Source organism: Lonchura striata, chromosome 12, assembly GCF_050655825.1.
Source record: "Lonchura striata isolate lonStrDom1 chromosome 12, ASM5065582v1, whole genome shotgun sequence".
In the NCBI taxonomy this organism is placed as follows: domain Eukaryota; kingdom Metazoa; phylum Chordata; class Aves; order Passeriformes; family Estrildidae; genus Lonchura; species Lonchura striata.
This window is the reverse complement of record NC_140714.1, coordinates 15147959-15172830: the sequence shown is the minus strand read 5'-3', so window position 1 is coordinate 15172830 and position 24872 is coordinate 15147959. Positions and strand designations below refer to the sequence as shown.

Here is a 24872-nt window from a genome sequence, read left to right as displayed (position 1 = left end):
TTCCTACATAAATTAATGAGGCAATATCAGGGATTATAATGTCTCCAGTATGTACATGGGTTGTCTGATAATGAAGATATTTTAAAAGATCAAAGTTCTGCAGAAAGGTCATCTTTTCCAGTAGAATTACTGTGGTAAATATTTAGCTTTTCTCCTGAATAATTAACACTTTTTTGATAAATATTTGAAAGTATTCTAAAGTTCCAAGCAAAAAATAATAGAGTTTACAACTAAGTCAGATCCCCCTAAAGCAAACAACTGCAGATTAAGCAACATCTTTGCTCTAAATATCCAACAGCAGTTTAGAAACAGGGAAGCAATCATATCCAAATACTGCTAGCTCTCTGGAAAAGCAAAAAAACATAACAAGAGGAAAAAAATAGTCCTGAGAAAAAAGTCAGGGGCTAGGAAGAACTTATGCATGTGGAAGTTACAATACTGAAACTTTAATGGAACAGACATCATTTACAAGACAGAGCACAGAACAGAAAAATTATGCAATTTGCTGATGATCGCTGGAATTTTGGTCTATTTGAACAGAATTCTCTCTACATTGTCTGACATTTTGAATAAATTTAAAACCTCAAATCCATTTCAGAAGGCTTGACAGTCACAAAATTGTGCTTCTCCCTCAAGTCTGCAAGGCAATAGCAACACTGTGGAATAAACCTTCTACTGTTTTTATCTAAAAAGCTCTGAAGTCTCACCAGGATAATTATATTCATGTAACATAGCCAAACCAGGCTAAAACTTTTCTTGCTAAAACTTAATTAACACCTAATGGATAACTTGTGACTCATTTCTGAAGCTTTTCTATGAAACCCTGAAGGGCCTTCTAAAAACATCCTACCCCAAAGCAGTTACTGCTCCTTCTTTCTATTCAGTTCTCCAGTGCTTTTTCCTCTTGATGAAATTTCTTCTTCCCCTTACAAGATGTTGCCATATTGCAAAAAAAGCCTAACTATACACAAGAGATGAACAAATTGCAATCTGAACATGAAATCAAGTAATTGCTTCTTGCTTCAAGTATCCTTTACCGTAACATTCTGTATGCTGGAGCTATTTCTCCAAAGGCCACTCCATCATTGTGCTTCCACAGAGAAGCATCATTTTTCTTCATTTGGGCTACTGCAAACTGTTTCAGTGTGAACCACAGCTCCAGCCATTAGCCACTAAGTAGGGGGGTGTGGATCCATTATGCAATGTTCATTTGAGAGCCAGCACTTTTGACTTCAGCCTAACATTTATTCACAGCTTCCAACTCTCCTGCCAGCATTTATTTTCTCTTCTTAGCGTCCCTGCCCACACTACTTCCCAGCACAGTGTCTCTACTGCAATAAAAAGTGGTGTCAAAAATCTTAAAAATATGCTTTGTTATATTGTGCAAAAGGTTGAAAAAGAACCATTTCAGCAAACTCATGAAGATTCCACAGAATTCTCCCCAAGTCAGAGAACTAGGGAAAGAGACTCGGGCCTCTAGTCAGACATTAAAAACATAACTTACATATAAATGAAAGTGTAGGAAGTGTGACAAAACTTTTGGCGCAGTAACAGGGAACTTGAGCAGCAGAGTTTGCAGGTAGATCTCCAGTTCCTTTTGTCTTTTCTCCACGAGGCTTTTGGAATTTTTTCCAATGATCTTCTTTGGAGGTAACAGATTTTTATCTATTTTCTTCTCTGAAACAAGCTGAAATACAAAGACAAGAGCTAATACCTGACACACCATCTGAACTTGCACAAAAGATGCAATGGAACACATTAAGTGCATGTTGCCTGATCCTGGAAAGTTCCAAAAATAAAATTACTTCAGTAAATTTAGCTACTGCCTTCAAAGTATTAGATATTTTCAGAAAGAACATTTTTTCATGAACATCAGAGTTTAGTAACAATGTCTGCTCAAAGAATCACTGTCAATACCAGGGCAGAATGCAACAAATGTGATAAAATAACCACTGCATTTCTGAGAAAGCAGAACTCTCTTGAATAAAGTAGACTTTTCCTCATTTTTGTTTTTTATCAGCACTGGTTGGTAACTATCCCATGCTACTTTAAGGACATATTTATCATCCACCGAGATGAGACTTTGGTCACCAAAACAGCTGACCATAAACATCCTTCTTAGCAAAAAGTTCAGTCACTCCAGCCTGAACTCTCCTCTCTGACACAGCTTTCACCCAAGGCTAAAGTTGTCTCAGTCAACCTCCCCCAGTTCAAGAGGGGAGTGTAACAGGGGCTAGTAACAATGTTCTCACAAAAAGGACTTAGTCTGCAGTTCAGAAAGCATCTGGCAGTTATTCTCTCTCTTCATTGAAGAAAGAAATTATGTAAACCATTCTATAAAACAGAACTACAAGAACTGTACAAAGTTTTGTAAGATACCAAGGTCACAGTTTTAACATTCTTACCTTTTCATGCAGGTCATGGAAATCACTGTAACGATGTTTGACTGTCCACTGATGATTGCCAACACTGACCTGAATAATGTACACCTGAAAGGATGAAATTCAAGTAAGGACACTGCAAAACATTTAAAGAGAAGCTGGCTGTGAGACTTGCTGATTGATGGAGCACTGTGAGGTGGATCTGTATTCTGCAAGAATCAGAGCTAAGGAAATGCTAACCCAGCTCTGAGGTGGCTTTGCTGATGGGGGATGCCTGATATCACTCACAAGGGTGCTCCAAAAGAACATGCAGCTGCCTCAGTGTAAAGCAATTGCTTTTTTTGCAACCCAAAGGTTAATGACAAAGGGCTCTAAGCTACTTCTTTTTCTGAAAGTTTCTGCTAACTGAAGTTGGTACTCATAGCTATACACAAGCCTGAGACAGCAGCATCCCTTCTTTCATCTACCAAGTTCCACAATGGGCAGAGGAACTTGGCAAGCATCCTGCTGTCACTTCAGTTAAGCAGAAATCTGGAGCTTAACCCTTGAGAAAACAGAACAAATCCTTTGGTTGGGTGGATGCCATTTTATTCATTTTGGGTAAAGCACACAAGACATCTTCCTGAAGAGTTACTGTGCCCAAATAATCACTACAATTACCTAAAGCAACCCAACATCTCCTAATACAAAAATAAGTATTTTTAGCCAAACAAATGTTTTCATTCTAGGTTACTTTCTAGACTGAACAGTTTTGCAGGAAACTCAGCCTACCTGAGATTGAGCCATCCCAAAGACATGTTAAAGGTACAAGCTAAAACACAATAAGAAAACAAACAAGGCTCCGCAAAACTAGTTCCACAGCTACTTGAATACAACAAATTAAATAAACTATATCAGCCAGTCCAACAATACTCTTTGGGGAAAACACCAACTTGTAATCAAATCTTGAAACCATTTAATACAGTCAAGAACTTGCTCACTACCACAGATCACCCAGAGCTGACTCATAGCTGCTATGAGGATGATACACATCTAGTTGCTAAACCCACTTGAGAAAACAAAAAGCATCAACAGTTTCAATCTGTTACATAAAAGATCAGTTTTCACTTACTGCAAGTACAGAGCAGCACAATGTCAAACATTAAATAGAATACCACCTGCATTTTCAAAGATGAGCTACAGTTCATGCCAGTTTTATTTTTGTAAGCATCTGACACCGGCTCACTGAACAAATCCCAAGCTCTACAGAGAACCAAACCAAGATGTCTGACTAGTGCAGGCAGTGAGTGACACATCAGTGCTGGGATGAGCACTGAAAACACAGAAGAATGCCCACACAGAATTATGGACTCAATTAAGGCCTGTGCCTGTTTTCCTGTCATGTTGTGTTGGGAAACAGCAGATCAGGATTAATCACTATGCTGGTGACAAATCAGAACAGAAATAACACCAGCATTCAAAAGCACCTCATAACCTTGAGAAAAGCAAGGAGAGACTCAAAGAAACAAAACTTAGAAGAAGTACTACATTTATAAGCCATAATAAAAATATCAATTTTTTTGGAAAGCTGACTGTGCTAAACTATGGCAGAGCAAGCAGCACATCTAAATGTAATGCACAATGAGTGCACAAGGCATGAAACCTAAGATTAGACACTGGAAAGTCAGTAACTCCACATGTCCCAACTGACAACTCACCAGGTGAGCAAGGAAACCCCTCCTCCCTGTATAAAACACAGAATAAATTTGTAATAAAGGTTTAATAATCTTTTACTGAAATGGCAAGCACTGACCACTTCTAGAAACATAGCACTTAGTGAAATGGACAGTCTAGTTGGGAAAGTACCTGTTAAAGTGTTTGCACACACTGATACAATTCCTTAAGTTTTTAAAAAGCCGTAGCATTTCTCATCTAGAAGGCAGCCAGAGCAGGCAGTGCATATTAACCCCCCAAACAGCATCATTCTGCAGAGACAGCAACTGATTTCACATCAATCCACAAGCTGCCATTATCTTGAAGAATAAATATATAAATGCAATAGCTGATGTGCATATTAAGACTTGCCTTAATATAGAAATAAATAATTTTAAATTTTAAAAGATACCTTTAGATATTTTACTGGTTTTGGAGCTTAAGTTCATCACCAACAAATTTTGAGTGCACTAATATGACAAGGCTGACAGCTGAAGTTAACATTCTCCAAGGGCTGCCTCTCACACCAAGTGCTAAAGGAATACACGGATAGATGATGACATCCTCACTCTGCACTTTCTTGAAGACATAAATAAATACACCATGTGAAATCCCCACCCATCCTTACGCCACAAAGTGCACTTCTATTGAGCTAAAACACAAAACCCTTCACATTCACAGGATTTCCTCCTCCAACTGTCTCTACCAAACCCTTCTGCATAAAAAGTTTTGTCCATCTTTCTATAGATCAGTTCTTTGGTTACATTCAACTTTGTAAAGTGTTTGGCATATTTGCAGTGTTATATATTTTTTTATTTTCTAGCAAGACACTACAAGTTCTTTGCAGTTAAGAGCCCACATCACCAAACAGCATCCCTTCATCTTCCTAAATACTGAGGGGTGAAAGACCTACTAAACATATTTAAACCAGATATTAAATGAACAACAGTGATTCCAGACTGCTTTTTGTTCACTTCCCATACAATACAAAAACCTGCCTACCTCGCTTTACATGGAGAACTGGCATTTCTACATTGTGTCTCATCCCACTGCACATGCTTCAGCACGGTAAAAAAACCAAATAACAACCCAACACTTAAATGACAGAGCTCTCCACAGGAAGCCTGGGACACAGGTGTGACTACAGCCAGGAGGTTCCAAATTCCAGAGCAGTGATGCAGCCACATCTCCTCCTCCTGCCTCAGTTTACACCCATTCGAGGAAGCAACAGTATTTCCTTAAATATCAAAGTTAGTATTTATGTTAAAAACAGCTGCAAAAACCAGGAAAAGCAGGAAGGCAATTTTAGGCTAAACAAATGCATAGCAGGAAACAAATGCAGCACTGACAGCCTTGAGGCCTTCTACATAAAACCAGTCTTCAGTAGCATCAGCTGGACCAGCACACCCAGGAGAAACACCCTGTAGAAATGCTCACAGCTTACTAACCCAACAGAAAACAAATCAACCAGTGCAGCATTTTTCCTGCTGGATTTACCCATACCTTGCCTTTCATGCTAAACACTCCAACAAGAATCATGGTTTTGAAAGTACCTTTAACATTACACAGAACTGTGGGCCTCCCTGATATATTCTACAGGATCTGATAGCACAGCTGTCAAATGGATGTCATGACAGCCCCTTTCTATTGAGACTGAGCTCTGAAATACAGAGTGCAACAGGAAGCTCATATGCCACAAGAAAAATCTTTTAAAAACAAGCATGTAGATAGGATCACTGCCATTTGCCTACATGGTAATGGACGTTGCCATGCATGGAAGATGCAGGTTGCTACAGCTGTATTTTCTTTCTTACTTTTACCAAATTTGGCTGACTTTTACACCATTTAACAATCTCTGTCCTGGTGCAGGTCTCTGTCATAGCCTTAAGCATCACTCAACTAATCATGAACACTAAACACATGCTATTTTTTTTCAAAAACGTTTCAGCCTGTGATGAATTTTGTAAAACTTCTGCTTTCATTTAAAGATCTATTCCCACATTTCTAATGGCTTGGGCCTATCTCATAAAAACTGACAAGAAGCCTTGGAGGGACAACAGCTAACAGCTTCAGGAGGTTTACACACAGGCAAGCTTAGTGCCAACATGCCTTCAAAGAGAATCAAAGTAGGAGCAAATACTGGTAAATCCTGTCTTTCATACACTGTACATTTAAAGCTCCCAAGAAAAATGGCATTAAAGTAGCATCGTATTTTCATAACCACTAAAGAAAGAAATCTGGTTTTGAAAAAATAAACTTCCTTGAGCTTAGCTGCAGCAGCTTAAAATGTTATCCTCAATTATGAGCTGATCAGATGAACACCACCTGCAGAGTCACACACCTGAACTCCAGCTCAGTCGAGAGCATTAATGGTGTTACCCGAGGGTGGCCCTAGCACAGCACCTGTTTGCAGGCTGAAGCAGCAAAGGAGCTCCTTTCACCTCCTGCACCATAACTTCCAGAGGGATAAAGGGGCAGATGACACTGGCATTTTGTCAACTGAATGCACCTGATTTTCTCATTCACTGGTATTGCATAATACTGATTGAAATTCTCAACACCAGCACTACTGAGCCTGGGTTCACACCTGACATGGAAGTTTCTAGTCCCCAAGCCACAGGTCTCACTGTGCCTCTCGGCTGACTGAGGGTTGAACCACATCCCAACACATCCCCCAGTAACACCTCAACAGCAGTGACAATACACATCATGCAACTAAGAGAATGAGCTCAGGCACTTCTCAAAAATTCATTTCAAGCTTGCACCAAACGCTCCACACATTTTTGCCTGTAAATATGGCAACTCGCCACTTGAAAGTCATTCCTACAATCGTGTTCCAATAGTCATCACCTGGGAAGGAGTCAGGCTCTTCATGTGACACACCTGCATAAAACTCTGTCCTATTAACAACTCAGAAACCACTCTCCTGTTGCTCTGTTTTCCCTGGATACATTTACAGGGGCAGAAGCATCAAGTATTACTTGTATCCATCACACAACTTTCCAAATACTGTCTTTCTAAACCATTGCCCCCCTTTCCCTTTTCTTTCCCACAGCAGGAAGTCTGTCATCCATGAGCATTCTGCCGAAAAAAGGTCTTTCAAATCACACTAAAATAAGGCAGAAGGAGAAAATATTTTTTAGTTATATAACTAAAGGGTGGTGTGCTCGAGGCATTTTTCTATCTGCAATTATACTGAGGTTTGTTCTACGATGAGCTTCTTCCTGAAAAACAGACCAATTAACTCTTGGTAGAATGCAACCAGATGAAAAACAAGTTATATATCAAAAGCTTCCTTCACTCCTTCCCACAATTAAAACGCTGCTGGCAATTTTTTTTTTTTTTTTTTTTTTTTGGTGGGGTAAAACAAAAACTGCGTATCCTAAATCATCTGATTTCCTCTGGAAATAAGATCAGACGGGTTTTTTATGATACTTCCACGCGAAGGAAAGATTTTCTGCTTTGTTTAGTCCAGCTTTGAAAGCTACGTTTACTCGACAGCAATCTTCCATAAACATACGCACATACACATAGAAATATACGGGCAAGAACACGACCCGGAGCCGCCGCCTCTCCCAGAGGACCAGGGCTACCCGGGGCTCGGGGCCGCCGCTCCCGGCGCAGCCCCGCTCCCACCGGCTCCGAGCCCCGAAGCCCCTCGGAAACTTGTGCCAAATGCGCTCCGTCCTCAGCGTGGGCACAGCTCCGGCCGGGCACAGCTGCCGGAGCAGCCCGGCACCGAGCCCGGCTCCGAGCCCGGCTCCGAGCCCGGCTCCGAGCCCGGCACCGAGCCCGGCCTCGCTCGCTCCCCCGGCACGGCTGGGGCGCCGGGCCCGCTGCCCCCATCCCGCACGGCCTCCCCGCTCCGCACCGTGTATGTCTCCACCAGCTCCGAGCCCAGCACTCGGGCCTCCCGCGGGGGCTCCTCGCCGTCCTCGCCTCCCGCCGCCGCCTCCATGTCGCCGGAGAAGCGCCGGGCGCGGCCGCTCAGGCCGTCACGGCTCCCCCGCGGCCGCCGCCGCCCGCCGTCGCCGCCCGCCCGGCCCGCGCTGCCGCCGCCGCCATCTTGGCTCGCCGCCCTCAGGGCGCGGCGCGCTCCGCCCGCGCCCCTTTAAGGGCGCAGGGGGCGGGGCCCGGCCGGGGCGGGGCCTGAGGCGGGCCCGGTGCGGGGGCGGGGCTTGGCCCGCGGGGGCGGGGTCTCGCTGTCTGGACGCGCATGCGCGCTGGCTGTGCTCAGGGGGCGTCGCGCAGTGCGGTGCGGTGCGATCCAATGGAGAGCAATGGAATCAATGGAATCAGTGGAATCCATGGAATCCATGGAATCAATGGAATCAATGGAATCCAGTCCAACGCAGGGCTGTGGAATCGAACCCAGTCCAGTGCAATCCGATGGAGGCCAGTGGAATAGAATCCAATTCAATGCAATGGAGTCCAACAGAATCCAATCCAGTCCAATGCAATCCAATTGCCAATGTGATCCAATCCAGTGCAATCCAATGCAATCATGGAGTCCAATGGAGTCCAGTGGAGTCCAATGGAATCCAATGGAGGCCAGTGGAATAGAATCCAGTCCAATGCAATCCAGTGGAATCCAGTGGAATAGACTCCAGTCCAATGCAATCCAATGGAAACCAGTGGAATAGAATCTAATACAATGCAATCCAATGGAATGCAATGGAATCCAGTGGAATAGATCCGGTCCAGTGCAATCCAATGGAATCCAATGGAATAGAATCCAATCCAATCCAATCCAATCCAATCCAATCCAATCCAATCCAATCCAATCCAATCCAATCCAATCCAATCCAATCCAGTACAATCCAATGAATCCAACCCTGTCCAATCCAGTGGGGGCAATCCAGTCCAGTCCCTCTAGTGTGGAGCTGCCAAGGGCTGAGCCCCCTCCCAGTGTTGGAGCTGTGACCCTGTCCCAGCTGCTGGCAGCCTGTGGTGCACATCTGTAGCCACCAAGGGCTCCTGGAGGCTTGGACACTGCCACACCAGGCTGAGGTGCCACCTCAGTGGTTGTGTGACTGAGCTGCCTGGTGCCACCCCAAAAACAGTGCTGAGGAGCTGGGCTGATGGGCCAGACCTCAGGAATAAGCCCAGAGTGAACTCGGGGTGCTGTTTGGGGTGATTTACTGACAGCATGGACTTCACTTTCACTGTTCTGCTCAGCATGGGGAAGTGTTTCAAGCCTGAACACGCTAAAAGATCTTGCCAAGAATTTGTAACAGAAGTGGAGAATCTAAAAGATGGCAAGCAAACTCTCCTCAGCCTTTTCCCTTGAGCTGAACCTGAGCTGCCCTGAGGGGAAGTCATACTATGGCAACCTTTCTGACAGGCTCAGAATGCCTGTTCTGTTCCTGCCTCACCAGGAACAGAAAATTGCAGGAGAGAGGATATAATGAGTTTCTTTTGGAGTATCTGAGTGTATTAAAATTGAGAGGTTATCTAGAAAGATTATGTTTTGGCAGAAGGATGCATCAAGCATCCATCAAGGCTTTGAAATATACTCTGTGCTACATTACACACAGAAGGATTATGTTTTGGACTGTCAAATCAAGGAGATTTTGTTAAAAAGTACTTTCCAGCAGAATGAAAGCAGCATCTGCCTGCCCTTCCTTATGCTACCTAAGAGAAGATGCAATTAGCTCAGCATGGTGTCATGAAGTGCAAATGCCCTGGCTGGATGTGTGGAGCTGCAGGGGCAATGCTGGTGTCTCACAGATGCCATCAGAACTGCAGTGGCAGATGAGCAAACACACCTCTGCAAAAAGAACTGGAAAAACCCATTTTGGGGTGTTTCTCACTGAAAAATGTTTTTCCTTGGTCAGGATGAAGCTGAAGGATAATGTGCAAAAGGACAAAAGAGAGAGAGTACAGGCAGCCCAACAGGGATTTTCTAATGCTATCCCAGCATCAGGAACTGCTGCTGAGCTCAGCCTCTTCATGAGATAGTAAGTGGGTTTGGAGAGCAACTTTAATTAAGCTTCCTCTGAATGTCCCATCTCCTTAATTAAATAAAAATTTGCAGCCCGGCTGTCGGGTTTGATCAGTGCCCGTCTCCTCCTGAAGCAGTTCCTGCCTGCAGGCACAGCAGTGGCTCATGGTGTGACAGCCCTGTCCTGGCTCACAGAAGAGAGGAGCAATGTGCCTGTGGAAGGGGGAAAATGGGTTCTCCTTCAGCTAAAATATTCCAAGTAGTGTTTAGGAAAGAGTACATTAAATAATTCTGCTGTTGCTGGGTCTGGACTCTCAGGGCCATGTGCCCAAGGCAGGGAAGGGGGATATGGAGCATTTTGCTGCAGTTTGGAGCCATGACACAGCCAAAGGAGCCCTGTAAACATCCCTAATCTCAAATAAAATTGCAATTTAGTTGAGCTTCTGTCCTTTATTTCTTTACATTTGATGTCAAGAATGCCTCTGCTAGTTTTGCAGTGGGTTACAGCAGCTTGGAAATGAGAACCTGAAATGAAGTTTTGGAGGAAAAAAGCCAAGTAAAGCTTCCCAGTTGTCTTGGTAGCTTGGAGGGACTGACAAGTGGGACAGCATGTCAGGATGCAGCTGGAGCTAGCAGTCTGTACCTGACCCCAGTGAGAGCTGGTGTGTCACCGGGCCAGCTGTACCCAGATTTAAGGCACTTGTGCTGGCAGCCTCCTCGGGCTGTGGATAGCCACACTCCCTGTCTGCCACGGGGCTCAGGTGAGGAGGCACAGGAAGCAGCAGGAGAGGGTGGTTTTCCCTCAGAACAGCCCATACCTGCAGTAGCTCCTTCCTGTGCTTTGCATGGCAGAGGCTTTGGGTTTCCCTACAAAACCCCAATTCCCAATCCTTTTGTAAGCAAACAACTTCAGAGAGCCAGGGGATGCTGGAAGCTTTGTCTCCAGGCAGCCGGCGGGGAGGCAGGGGTTGGCACAACGCCACTCGCCTGCGCCTCCTTCCCCGGGAGGAACATCACCTCCCTCCGCTGCCAGATGGGATTTCATCCTTTCCTCTGGGCTCAGCTCTGGTTTGTAAGTCTCTGCCTCCATCAGATGTTCACAGAAGTGCAGCTTTCCCATGCCAGTAGGGTGGCAGCAGCCCAAATTTCCCCTCTCTGAGCACACAGAGACCCTTCCTCCAACATCCCAGCCTGAATTTCACCCCAGCTCTCCCCAGCAGACCTTTTAAAGGCAATGTTGGAGCTGTCTCTCCTGCGCTACATTGACCCTAAATATATTCTGACACATCCCAGGGGCTGTTTTCAGGGTGACTCAGAGCCATCACTTCCCAGGATGGAGGGACAGGGCCAGCCGTGATTCCTCAGCCCCTGTCCTGGAGCCTGCTAGTGCCCAGAGCTGGCACCTGCCACCTGCAGTGAATCCCAAGGCCAGAGAAGCAGTCAGGGGCTGGGGCTTGCCTCGGGGCAGCGGTTCATTGGGAAGGTCTCTCTGGGGTTGCCCACGAGGTTTTGGGGGGTGGTTTGGTTCTGGGGAACAGCAGGTCTCCCATCCCAGCCTGTGCTCTCGCCTAAGAACAGGCTCCTTTAACAAAACTACTTCCCTCTGCTGCTGTTTCTGACTTCCGTGTGTTAAAGGCAACCAAAATATTAAATACATTCAAATTAGTAAGACTAACTGCTTCAAAAAATGTAACAATTTTCCCTTTTATTCCATCTGCTACGCCTATGCTGAGCAGAGGCAGGGCTGGGCTGAAGCCTGGGAAAATCAAGGCCAGCAGGTGCCCACAAGACCACAGTTCCTATCAGGCTCTGTAGTGATTTAATCTTTCAGGACTCAAAACCTGGGAGAATACGATGTGGGGATGGCTTTGTGCTCACCTGCATCCCCACTTTGTGCTGACACCACCTGGTTAATGTTGCTTTGGCTTGGGCATTCCACAGGGACTGCAGGTTTTTCCATGCAGCATGATTCTTCTTAAAGGTGGATTTGTAGTAAAGATGAAAACTAGCAGTTGCATTAATTGTATTTTTAATTTTGCAAACTAATTTTGACATGAGCCAGCTGGAGGTGAGACCTTGCCACCCTGTGGTGCCAGAGCCATCTGTAGCCCCTCTGGACACAAGAGGGAGTCCTGAATCATTGAAAAGACAGGTTTGTTTGCTGTGGATTAAAACACTTTTTGCTGCACTGAGAAAACTGCTCATCACTTGGAGGCCTTTGGTGTTTTTTGCTCTCCACTGTGGCAGGGTAAATCTATGGTAAACCCACAGTAAATCCAGGAGCGTGCATTTTGGCTGTTTGCAGTGGGGACAGATCAGCGAGCTGGCTGGGTGAAGTGAGTCATGACTTCCCAAAGGACTGGCAACTATCCCTGGAATCAAACAGGGTTGATACCCCCATTTTGATAGCTGATCCCCACATTTTGCTGCCCTAGCTGAAAACAGAAAACTGTGGCAAAGCTCCATGTGTCTCCACGCTACTGTCCGTGGCACTGGGACCGCACATTCCCCCCAAGCCCTCCCGAGGCCATTGGCCCCAGCTGCAGGTCCCCCGTGGATTTGGGGACACGCAGCAGAGGGGACGAGGGGCCCTGAGACCCCCTGTTCCCACTGCCCTGGGGGACATTTGCTCCTGGACAGGGATATTTTGGGACACGTGCCTTTCCTCTAATACCCGATCCTATCTGGCACAGTATAATCTTTCTAACGCAGCTCCCAGGGGGAACACTCTGGAGGTGGAGGTGACACGATGGCACGGCTCCAGCCAGGACAGCCAAGAGCCGCGATACATCAGCAATTCCGGCAGGTCTTGCTCAAAAGCGGTGGCTTGATCCCACAACAGAGTCACGAGGAAAGCTCCAGCTGCTCCGGAGCGGGGCCGGCGCTGGCGCTGCCGCTGGCCCGGACGTGCCAGCGCCGGGCTCGGTGGTGTCCCCGTCCCCAGGCACGCAGGCCAGGCATTCCTGGGGGGCCGGGCATGCGGGGCTGGCCCCAGCCCCCTATATCAGCCCTGCCCGCGGGGCAGCGCCGGCAGAGTGACCGCGACAGCCCCCGGCCCTCGCCCAGCCATGGATGACATTTATAAGGCAGCGGTGAGTGTCTCCCCGCGGGGCTGTGGGCTGGGGAGAGGGGGGGTCTGAAATGGATCTAAGGATTTTTGTTGTAGGTTCCAATAATTCAGTGAGAAATGAAAATGAGAAATAATTATAAGGCAGCAACTCTTAGTCAACGTCCTCATCCAGGACACAGACCTTTCCCTATCATGGCTCTGGAAGTTTCACACTCCTCTTAAAAGTGTGAAACTCTTAACAATGACCCCCTGGTTCCCCACTGAAAAGCAGGGAGATGGCTCCTAGGTGAAGATATAAATCTCAATAAAACCTGCAAGGCATAAGAGATGACTCTTGGTTTTAGCCCAGACAAAGCAGAGGAGGATTTCCCAGAAAATAAACATTATTTTTATGGGTTAAAACTCACCTTCTTTCTGGTGCTTTACAATTCTGCCATTGCTTTGTTCCCCCCCTTCTTAGCTGAATATTTTTCAGAGAGATTTTAAAAAACCCTCGTTTTTTTCTCAGTTATTTCCAAACCTCCTCCTCTGCTTTGCTGCTCCTGCTCTGTGCTGTGCAGAATCCAGAATGTGAGCTATGCCCTGGGGAACGTGGAGCATCCTTGGGCTATTTTAACTTCCACAGCTGCACACTGTGCTCACTGTGTAAACCCAAACTATTTGGTCTGTAATAAGAACACTGCATTATTCTGTAACGTAGGCAGACAGAGATGTGCAAGTGGATTAAGGATGAAAATAGAGTCTGGATTGTGTGGATTGCTATTGCATCCATAACTGGATTTACAGTAAGAGCTTTTTGGTGCTTTTCCCTCCTTAAATATACAGCTGATCAAGTTTGATTTTAAGCAAGAGCACAAAAAATGCATCATACCAGTCTTATTATTATGGCAAGGTTTTTAGAGGGAAGGAATATCATCCTTGGTAGGTAACTGAAAAAAAACCCCAATGCTCACACATCCCCTGTCCTTTGGTCAGCCTTGAACCTTGGAAATGGAACCCCTGTAGTGACCCTGATAGTGTGAAAAGGTTCAGGAAAGGTTGAGTCCCCCAACCAACACCTTCAAAACGGAGAAAAATGGAACCTGTAAAATCAAAGGAAATCCAGGCCTTTCTAATTAAGATTTTTAATTAAATAAGTTCTCTGTGACTGAAGGTACAGGCTCTTTCCTCATTGCATAGGGATCACATAGCCATTAATTAGGTAAATGTAGGGTTTGAGTCCTGGGCATTAACTCCCAGCACCTTTACAGAGGCAAAACAAGTCCAAGCCAGGCACAGCTGAGACAAACAGCTCTTTTGTGGAGCTGTTTTCTATTTCCCTCAATTTAGACTGTAAAGAAAACATTTACCTGTGGAAGAAAAAAATTAAGAACTTCAGTTTCCCCTGACTTCCAACAGAACCATGGGATGGAGAGAAGAGCTTTTAAAAGCAAAATACAGCAGATTTGGCACTACCACAGCTGCTGCAGTGCTGTGAGCTTAGAGCCTGCCTTCCCACACTGCAGTCAGAAAAACCTGTTCCTGGAATGATGTGGAGGGAAAAGAGGAATAAGGTAGCAAACAGCACCCACGTCCAGAATGAACTACGAATATCTCAAGAGACATTTTTGTGACAAAAATATCACTCTATAGCAACAATGCATTTAATTTATATACACATCTATCACTTCAGTACTCAAGGAGGCTTTAAAATGGAATAGCTGTGTATTTTATGCATGTTGATAGCGTATATTAATATTACATTTATGCCAAATCCCCTACGTGCAGTCAGAGAACCCAATGGATTTTCATCTTACCCACTCATGCCTAGATAAGGGTGTGCAAACACAAAACTATTTTGGGAATATTTTTAGGCTCTGTTAAGTGGTGCCTAGAACAGTGCCAGGGACAAGTGTCCAGATAAAGGGCTGCAAGGATAAATACCAAAGCCTGGGAACAATCAGGGAGCTCATCTTTATCTCCAACACCTCTCACCCAGGCTTATAAATAGCGACTGCGCCAGGAGTGTCGTGTTACAGAGCAGGACGTGGCTGTGGCCATCGTGGTGGTGGCTGCCCTTGCTCTGCCCAAAAAATGTCTACAGAGGGCCAGCAGCTGCCTGCTTGCCTTCAGCAGCACCAGAAACACACTGGGCTTGGGTTTCCTCCAGCAGTGGAGAAAAATCCTGCCACCGTCCTTAGTGCTTCTGCCAAGACCTCACCTCCTGGAGCATGGGGAGTGGGATAAAATGCTCTGCCTGCTCCCACAGGCTCTGACCTGCTAAGGAAAAGTACTTTCTCTGCTTCTTGCTGCAAGCAGGAAGAAGCAGCTGGCTTTTGCAAAACCATTGTCCTTCGGGGCAAAAGAATCAGTTTTCACTCAAAGACACAACCCTGGGTTTTGGGGTCCTGCCCAAACACAGCATGGCAGGGATGGGTGTTGGGGGCCACTGGCATTGGGGTGGCAGCAAGGAGAATTTAGTGGGGTCAGATAGGGCAGGCATGGATCCCTACCAGGCTGGATCTAGAGAGGCTGTTGACCAGCACAGGAAGGAAAAGTTGATGTTTTCATGGATGCTTCCAAAGGGGCAGTTGGACATGGTGGTGAGGGCAGCAAGTTCAGCTAAGCAGTACCTGGAATGAAGCCAAAGAGAGAAAGGCACTTAAACAGGTATGACACAGAGCTGATTGATTTCCCTTTGCTCTCCTCATTGATTATTTTCATTAATTCATGCTAATAAACTCCCACTACCATCAGTCTGTGGGGATTGAATTAGGGCAGAGTTTGGGAACAGTCTGCCATCCCATGTCAGCAAATGCCTGTTGGCTCCACAGGCCATTTCTTCAGAGATTCCCAAAACAGACTAAAGGGAATAGCAGCTCCCTTCAGAGCCAGACACCTTTGTAATAACACTGGCTGAGATGGAAGCAGAGCAGTTAAGCTCTGGATAGGGCAGCAGTTTCCTGAATCTAGGCCTGAAAAACAACTACCAGGGATAGTCTTGTCTACCTCTCCCTCTCCAGGGAACTCTCAAGCACATCTCATCTCTGATCTGGCATTGGCCCACATGTGAGCAGTCCTCAGCAGTGCAGCCATTCTGTAGTGGAACCTGCCAGCCACAAGAAATTCTCCCCAAATGGATGACAGAGGCATATTCTTTTCCCAGCAGTCTTTCCATGCTTGTACAAAGGCTATTTCTGCCATGCATTAGCATCTACTACTTTGGAGAGGTTATGTTTACTTTAAAGGAGATGTGAATAACTTTTTTAAAGGGAAGAATCTCTTTGACTACAAAAACTTGTTGTGTCAAAACCCCTCTGGCTGTACATTTCCTAGTCCATGAGGTTACTTCTTGTGAGGTTTAGTTGACCCTGGCAAAGGCTGTTGAACCAACAACATGTCCTTTAGCAATTAGCGATGCTGGCAAAATTAAAATTACTTGGTGTCTGTGTTTTCCTTACAGGTTGAGCAGCTGACAGAAGAACAAAAAAATGGTAGGTGCATCTTCAACCTGACACCACAGCCTGAAGTAGAGCTCCCCAGCCAGCAGCTCTGCCTGCCTCAGCAATAATGCTCTGGAAAATGCTTTGGCCACACTGGCCAAGGCAGGGCATGACCCAGGGATTTTGATCCATCAGCATTCCTAGGAAGGCAGTTTCTGTGGTGTGCCTGGAGTCCCTCAGTGCCATGCCTGGGCACTGCTGGGGTGCACAGTCAGGGGAGGCTGTGCCTGGGATGAGCCCCCTGCCTGCAGGCTCCAGCTGCAGGGCAGGACCCCCTCACATCTCCCCTCCCCTCTCTCTCCAGAGTTCAAGGCTGCCTTTGACATCTTCGTGCTGGGGGCAGAGGATGGCTGCATCAGCACCAAGGAGCTGGGGAAGGTGATGAGGATGCTGGGGCAGAACCCAACCCCTGAGGAGCTGCAGGAGATGATAGATGAGGTGGATGAAGATGGTGAGAAGTTTGGGTTTCTTCCACTCTCTCAAGGACCATCCCCACGTCTGGGGGTGTGGGGGCCATCTATGCAGTGCTGGCAGGATCTGTGCTGGGACAGTCACAGCTGTGGGGTGCAACCTGCTGTGAATTCAAAGGACTTTACCCACCAAACCTCAGCACGGTTCCTTTATGGAATTTCCAGGCAAAGAGAAACTATAGAATTTTTTATTCCTACAACGATCAGACTGCTTGAACTGATTTTGAGGGGGGGGGGGGTACTGTGAAATCGTACAGATCCTTTTAAAAAACAAAATACAGGCTGAATGTAGGAACTGCCATTTCAGAAATGCCAGTTAGAGGAATCTGCCATCAGGAAAGTCTCTCACTGCTCAATTGTCCACACCCCCACATAACTAACTGTCAATACTGATTAAATAAGTGTACTGATGATCACACATAACAAAATCCACTGTAGGCACTTGGGCAGAAATACCACACTAAGTAACTGGAAAATAAAAAAGCAGTTAAAAATCAGGCAAAAAAAGAAAGCATCTGAGTAATTGAAAACAACACTACTATAGTGTGAGTGCAAAACCACACTACATGAATACCTGCCTTCTGGAGCTTTCAATATTAATACCTAAATGAGATGGACAGGTATCTCCATAGCAGGAATTTCCATTCCTTGGTGCTTCCAGAAGTACTTTTGCCAAGGCAAAATGACTGTGAAAGGCAAAACTTCACTTACGAGGTCAGAGAAAGGCCTCAGTCACTTATTCCAGCATCCTGAGAGCTGACTCTTGCTGCAGGGCTACTCTCCTGAGTTTTGGCCCTTGGCTGCTGAAGGGAAGGGTGATCCCTCATTGGCATTGCCCGTCCACCCCTTGTAGCTCCAGCTGATGGCTCCAGCTGGGCTCCCCTTTCCTGCATTCCTCAAGCCCAGTATGAGAAGAGACTGAGGCTTCAGACCTTGTATATTCTTCCAGTTTGACTTGTAGAGGCACTGTCTGATGGCAGTCTTTGTTTTTAACTTTAACAATAATAGGTTTAACATCACCACTTAAGGTTTTGGGGTTCTGAGTTCATGTGGCTGTGCAGGGAAGCTGGGTGGGCCAGTCTGGTGGTGCTGCTCATGGAGAAGTGTGGAGCTCAGTCAGGGTCCCAGTGCTGGCCAGCTGGCCCCAGAAAGCTCATTCTTCCCTCAGGCAGTGGCACTGTGGACTTCGATGAGTTCCTGGTTATGATGGTCCGGTGTATGAAAGATGACAGCAAAGGAAAAACTGAAGAGGAACTCTCAGACCTCTTCAGGATGTTTGATAAGTAAGAGCCATGAGCACAGCAAGGTGGGGGGGGAGGGGTTCAGCCAGCCTGGCCCCCTCCCCAGCTGCTCTGTCTGGTCCTGAGCTCTTCTGTCCTGGCACAGAAATGCTGATGGCTACATCGACCTTGAGGAGCTGAAGATCATGCTGCAGGCAACAGGAGAGACCATCACCGAGGATGACATAGAAGAACTGATGAAAGATGGGGATAAAAACAACGATGGCAGGATTGACTATGATGGTAGGACTCTTCCTTGCACGTGGTTTGGTCACAAGCCCTTGGTCATGCCCCTGGGTAGCTCCCATGGTCTTGGTTGAGCACAAGCTCATGCAGGCAGTGCTGGGCCACACATCTGAGAGGAGCATGTGTGCACAGGGATGAGGGGGTTCTTACACTCGTGAAATGGGAGCAAGGACCTGGGGCTGCCTCACCTGTCCCTTGCTGCACTGAAGCACTGCCACTTTTCAGCAGTCCCCTCCTGCCCCCTTAACACAAGCACCATTTCTAAGGGGCTGTATCTTTGAATGTGCTGCAGACAAAATGATGCCCAGACCATGTGGTGGCAGCTGAGGGTGAGGCTGGGCTCCAGTGACATTTCCAGCAGGAGTCACAAGGAGTCCTCACCACAGTCAGAGGAAGAGTAGCCATCCCCCCCTTGGCCTCTCACATATCGTGAGGGTGGAAAAGGAGTCAGGGCTGGGAAAAGCTGCCAAGCTTTTAGCAGCTGTGAGGGCACTTGGGTCTCACCTCACACTCTTGTCTCCAATGTCTTCCCCTTGGCAGAGTTCCTGGAGTTTATGAAGGGGGTTGAATAAATCTGAGGTCAGATGGACAGCTTGAATCTCCTAAACCCTCCAGCCCTGCATCTCATCTCCTTGACTAAGTCCCCTGGCTACCAGCATGAAGACTGAGTGCTGAGAAGGGCGGCCAGGGGGAAATAAAACCTGTTAATACCCAGTGCCTCAGCTGGTCATTCCTTGGAGGTTCAGTGACAGCTTCACACGTTGTGTACTCATGATTAATGAAACCACTGCTGAGGACTGCTTCTGGCAAGGTGACATCACAGCTGGAGCTTTAAGCCTCCAAGGAGGTATCCTGCTGCCAGCCCAATGGCAAAGTCCATCCAACAGGGCCATGGGTGCACGGTGGGGAGCCATGTTCCATCTCCTCACCCTGCCATGAGACTCAGAAGCTGGCACTGGTGCCTGCTGGTTTAACTGGAGTGCTGGCAGCATTTTAGCAATGAAATATGAATGAAAACCCCCTTCAGCCATCACTGAAATCCATGTGCCAGGGACAGTCCCTCTCCTCCCTACTCTCACCCTGGCTATCCTGAGGGTACACCGCCTCCTCCTTCCTGCCAGCCTGACTGGCACCTTGTAATGCCAAAAGAAGACCTCAATTTGCTTTGGAAACATGAATAAAAGCCATTCCTGAGCTGGACTGGATGCTCCTTCCTGTCTCTCTCAGCCTAGTGGGAGGCAGGTAGTCATAGTCCTCCTGCAGCCCTGGGTGGGAGCCTCACTACAAAAAATGAGACACCCAATTTTCCCTGGCAAATCACATCAATTTGAGCCACTGAGAAATGCACAACCAGACTCTGGCTCTCAGCTCCCAGGCACAGGGTGACAGCAGGGCCAAGGAGCTGCGCTGTCCCCAGCACCGTCTCCTCTCATCCCAAGGAAGCACAGCATTCCTGTGGCATTAGCAGCTCTCCCTGCACATAGCTGCCTCCTCCCATCAAATTACAGCCCCAGCACAACTCACACATTGCAGTCGTGTTGCTAAAGTCAATCGTTTACCCAAGCAAAATAAACATTGGCAGGGCAAGCACGGGACTGTGTTGGTGCAAGCCCCAGCGATGCTGCCCTCAGCCCTGGGTGGCCACGCTGCTGGGTCAGTGCCTCACGTCTGCTGGGTTGTCCTTCTGCCTTTCCTCCCAAAATTAGATTTTTTTTTCCCCACTTCTGTGGCAATAACACTCTAAAGCAGCTGCAACATAATCTCATTTATAGCAACAATGATATATTGCAGTTCAGGGAAAAGAGGGATGAGAGAGGTGGTTGATTGTTTGCAAGGACATGGTTGTGTCTTTCCTCTGGACAAGCAGCACTAAGTATTTTGCTCAACCAAGGCTTATAACAACAGAAAAACTAAGAAAATGAACCTGTCAGCTAGAAACCTAGGGTATTTTGGAAACAGCCCTAATGCAAACATCTGTTTGACCCACTCAGAGGAGTCTCCCCAAGGGTTCCAAGCCCTTGATGCCATAGCTACTGCAGATTCAGCAGGATTACAGGTGCACCAGAAGGCAATGGAAATATGGGTCTAAGAACCCTGGGACAGGAAATGCTCCCAGGTGTAACTAGATTCTGTTTCCAACTAATCTGTAGCCTAGAGATGAAAAAGAAACATTTTCCATCTCTGCAGTGTAGCAGCAGCAGTTGTTTCCCACTGAAACCTGTGAGGACGCAGAATGTTTCACCCCAGGCCTGGAACCTCCAGAGTGGCCAATAGCTGGGATTCAGGCAGGAGCTGAAGTGATGCCAGCTGTCCCCACACCCATGGCCACCCAGCCCACGGGCAACCTGCACTCACATCACATCAGGCAGCACTGACAGACCACTTATCCTCCTCTGCCCTGGCCCAGTTCCAGCATCCAAGAAGGACTTCTCCAAGATATTCTCCACTGCTTACTGATAGGTTTTGGCTCCCTGGAGGGTGAACAAGAAAAAAAATAATGTTAACCCCTTTCCTTCAGTCAGCTTGGTAGCTTGGACTGTGCTGTGACCCAGGGCAAAGGCTGGCAGGGAAGAGCCACTTGGCCCACTGTCTTGGCTCTTCCCCCTTGGCTCAGTGGCACTGGCAGCAGAAAACCACAGCTGCACCTGCTGCCCACCCTTTTCCAAGAGTAACACAGGGGAAGGTGGTGCCTGGAGAGAAGATAAAGGTCTTGTAACAGCCAAAACTTGCCACTAGAAGAGCAGATACACTGGGTCTATTAGTCCTTAGAACAGAAGATTGGGAAGCCAGGAAAACTGCTGCCAGGCTGGACTGCCTTAACACATGGCCTGTCCTCCCAGTCAGACAGCAAATGCTGCAGGGTGAGAAGCTGTGGGTGGATTTCACAGTTGGCTGAAACACAGGAACAACTGCACAAGGAATGTAACATGACATGACAGGCCAGCGAGTGGGTGAGCAGGCTGAAAAAACAGTCCCCACTGGAGGATCAGCCTGGCTGAGCCCCCACACAGGGGATGTGCTAACAGTGCATGAAAACCACCCTGAGGAATCCATGGATCTGTGCAACTCCAAATCAGCTTGCAGTTTTCATTGCACGTGTAGTGAACCTCTGGTGCTCAAAAGCATTTGAGGTATGTGACAGAAGTCCACATTGTCTGGGAAGAAAAAGCAATTAATTTTTTATTTTATTTTATTTATTTATTTATTTTTTTACAGCAGGCAAAAAGCCATTTACCAGTCTCTAAAACAGTCCCTAGATCTGTGTGCTCTTACCTCCCCAGCAGAGACAGGAGCTGTGCAGGCAGGTGACAGCAGCCCATGCCACCAGACACAGCCACAGTTCTCAGGCCATTCATCTGCTTGCCTTTGCTGTAGACTTAAACTCCTGCTTTGGTTTACAGCTTTATCAGTGTATTTGAGGCCTCTCCTCAGCCCTCAATAAAACTTTGCTGTGTGTACCAAGTGACTGAAGGAAGCTTAGATGAAATTTCGTACTCTCCCCTAATAAAATCTCTGCCTAAATCTGCCAACAGGGCAGTGCCAGTGTAACATGAGCTAAGTACATCAGATAAACACTTCACCAAGCCTAAGCCCCTGTGGTGTAGAAACACCTGCAACAGCCTTGAAACTTGGGTGAAGCAGAGCTCCTGTTCTGTTGCTGCTTCTTTTTGACCACACTAGGCAGTAAAGGGGGACACAGCAACACCTGTCCAGCCCTACTTTTTATCATCACTGTGAACATCCATGTCCCCAGTTAAAGCCTTGCCCCATCAGAGCATTTTGCAGGGCTTTGATTTCCCACTCCCCCGGTTCTGTGCTCTTGGCTTTCAGAGCAATGGCTCACCTTTGCCAAACGAGATGATTTGGCATTTGGTTACACGCCCTTTGCCTTTTTTCTTTTTTAAGTCAAAGCAGAGAAAGGAGCCAAACTGGAACTTGATACTGAGTCCTCTTAATTGCAAAGGGGAGAAGTAATCTGCAGCAAGTATGACGTACAGCAGCAGCAAGCATGAGATGAATAAGCTGATGTACAGCAGTTGTTCAGCACCGAGATGCTTTTGAGCTCTTTGTCTTCCCGCAGGATGCCAAACACTTCATCACAAGAGTTTTGAAGTTTTCAAGTATCAAAGATGAGACAGCTCTGCGTAATAGGAATAGTTTCAAGTAGGCCACAGCTGCAGGTTCCCCCTCCTGGGCTCTGTATATGTCATGTCCTCAAAAAGGATCTCCAACCTCACTTCACCAATCAAACTTAAATAATTTCACACTGCCAGAGAAAGGATGGAAACCCACCCAGAAGCAGTCAGCATAAAACTCCCCCCTGACAGCTTCACCTTCAGGGCTGGGACAACTGTACAGAGAGGAAAGCTGTGAACACAGGTGTCACAGGGCAAGCAAATGCAATAGGTGGTCACCGATGTCCAGGCAGTGCCCTGCAGAACCACCACGTGTGCAGGGAGCACACAACAAACCTGACACCTGCTGTGGAAGCTCACAAAATTCCTCTCTCTTGCTACACAATGATGCCTGGATTAAGGTTACGTTCCTCTGTGCTGCATTTTGTCACGCAGCCGCTATTTTGGTCAGAAAGTCAGCAAGCCCTTATTTGGGAAGCTGTCCCACTGAAGGGCAGCATGAAGGGCAGCGAGATGAAAAGGCTGCTTCTGAAGGCAGGCCTGGGGAGCTGCCTGGAGCCACAGGAAGCCCAAATTTCACCCTCTGCTTCTTGTTAACATTCCAACATCCTCTTCTCAGCCTGGCCCTTGCCTCTCTTCCCTCAGACTGCATCTTGTGGGCGAGCTACTCACAACACAAGCACTCTGACAAGACTTCAAGGGGGTTGAGATGAAATCTCCCTTCTTACCTTTTTCTTATGGAAAAGTTGTAGTGCTAGAGATTTAAAATGCAGAACTGACACTGGGCAGAAAATCTGCAGACACACAGGTAAAGGTGTAAAGTGACAAACACTAAGTGCTCTGTTCAGAGGTTTTTTCCTTTTGCTCTTTTAACACACATCTACACCAGACTGATCACACTGACCCTCACTGGACCAGCCACTCCCATCTCCTTCAGTACCAGCAACAACTCCACTGTGTGCCTTTGTGCCTTAATCATCTAGCAAGCAGTGGAGTGAGCCCTGGCAATGAACTGTCATGCTGCTGCTTAATATTAAATTGGGTTTTTACTGATACTTTGCTGGTGATCCTCTAAGTTCCTCAAACACTTGTTTTTAACAGGCTGACAAACACCAACCTCCATAAAAGCCCAAGAGATGCACACAGCAGGAATCAGACAGCTGAGGGCTACAGACACCCCTGACTTTACAACCCCCTTGACTTGCAAGTTCCAAATTAGTAAATCTCTTTATATTGCTTTGTTTTAAGGTGGGTGGGTTTTCCTCATCAGTCAAAAACAATTAAAAAGTTGGAACTGGGGAGATTTTTGAATGTAAGCCAGAAAGAGTTCAAACTAATGCATGTAATTTTGGTAATTGACGAAACTATTCAAAAAATAAAGTACATTAATTGGATGTTCTAGTTAATTTTTTTTTCTGCTCTACTGCAGTCAGAAGGTCCGTGTGAACTTCCAGCCCTGCTGCTTTACCCCATCGGGTGGACAAGCACAGAACTGCAATTCCAGAGCAGCTGGCTGCATTCCAACAGGTGCCTCCTACCAGAAGTGGCAAGCAAAGCCTGAGTCAGCTTTGAGGGGGCTCTGGAGAGTGAAGCCTTCTCCTGATGTACAAAACAGCAGGAGCAAAACCCGGCCTCAGCTCCTCCCAGGATTTTGCACATTATTCCCCTCATCTCCCCAAGCCAGCATGTTTCATCAGAAAGTAATTTTGTTACTGGAGTGAAAGGCATTCCCTAAAATCAAGTCACTATTAAAAATTTGCATTTTCTATATTCCCAAACCCTTACATATTCTCATGGGTAGCTCCATTAATACTTCAATGTCTACAAATATTTCAGGATACAACACACACCAACTCCAGCACAAACTCCTGTGGTTTCCAACACCACACCACAACCAGCACTCCTTCCCCTCCTATCTCCCTGGATTCCACAGCTGTAGAGAACCACACAGCAAAGCAGCAGACATGTAACAGCCCTTGGAAATTTCACCTTGCTGTAACAACACCAGGAATTACCACTAAAGTCGTGGTACCTGAGAAAGAAAATGCCACCCCAGTTTTCAAAAGCACAAAGAGGATCCAGGGAACCACAAGCCAGTCAGGCTCCCCTGGATCACTACTCACAGGCTTGATGCACAGCTGGCAGCTAAAATACAACTCAAACAAGGCCTC

The 24872-nt window shown here is 46.8% G+C and overlaps 2 protein-coding genes across 2 annotated transcripts in view; one reads left to right on the top strand and one right to left on the bottom strand.

Annotated features, from left to right (window-relative positions):
• Positions 1 to 8141, bottom strand: part of NISCH (nischarin) — a 29366-nt gene extending 21225 nt beyond the window's left edge. Inside the window, exons 1-3 of the mRNA XM_021533741.4 lie at positions 7945 to 8141; positions 2406 to 2489; positions 1505 to 1687 (exon numbers count right to left, since the gene is read on the bottom strand). Of these exons, the coding sequence (XP_021389416.4) occupies positions 1505 to 1687; positions 2406 to 2489; positions 7945 to 8031 (354 nt within the window). The 5' untranslated portion in view covers positions 8032 to 8141. The remainder of the gene's footprint in view (positions 1 to 1504; positions 1688 to 2405; positions 2490 to 7944) is intronic.
• Positions 8142 to 13049: 4908 nt separating this feature from the next.
• On the top strand, positions 13050 to 19279 carry TNNC1 (troponin C1, slow skeletal and cardiac type). The gene is made up of 6 exons (XM_021533730.4): positions 13050 to 13109; positions 16530 to 16560; positions 16874 to 17020; positions 18208 to 18322; positions 18426 to 18562; positions 19106 to 19279. The coding sequence occupies exons 1-6, from the start codon at positions 13086 to 13088 to the stop codon at positions 19135 to 19137; spliced, it is 486 nt and encodes a 161-aa protein (XP_021389405.1). The 5' UTR covers positions 13050 to 13085; the 3' UTR covers positions 19138 to 19279.
• Positions 19280 to 24872: the final 5593 nt, after the last annotated feature.

What these genes read in the sequence shown, in the direction of transcription:
- TNNC1 (XM_021533730.4), top strand. Translation starts at nt 13,086, where the DNA reads ATGGATGACATTTATAAGGCAGCG. An exon ending in GACAGAAGAACAAAAAAATG is followed by an intron (nt 16,561 to 16,873) that starts GTAGGTGCATCT and finishes CTCTCTCTCCAG; the next exon opens with AGTTCAAGGCTGCCTTTGAC. An exon ending in AGATGAGGTGGATGAAGATG is followed by an intron (nt 17,021 to 18,207) that starts GTGAGAAGTTTG and finishes TTCTTCCCTCAG; the next exon opens with GCAGTGGCACTGTGGACTTC.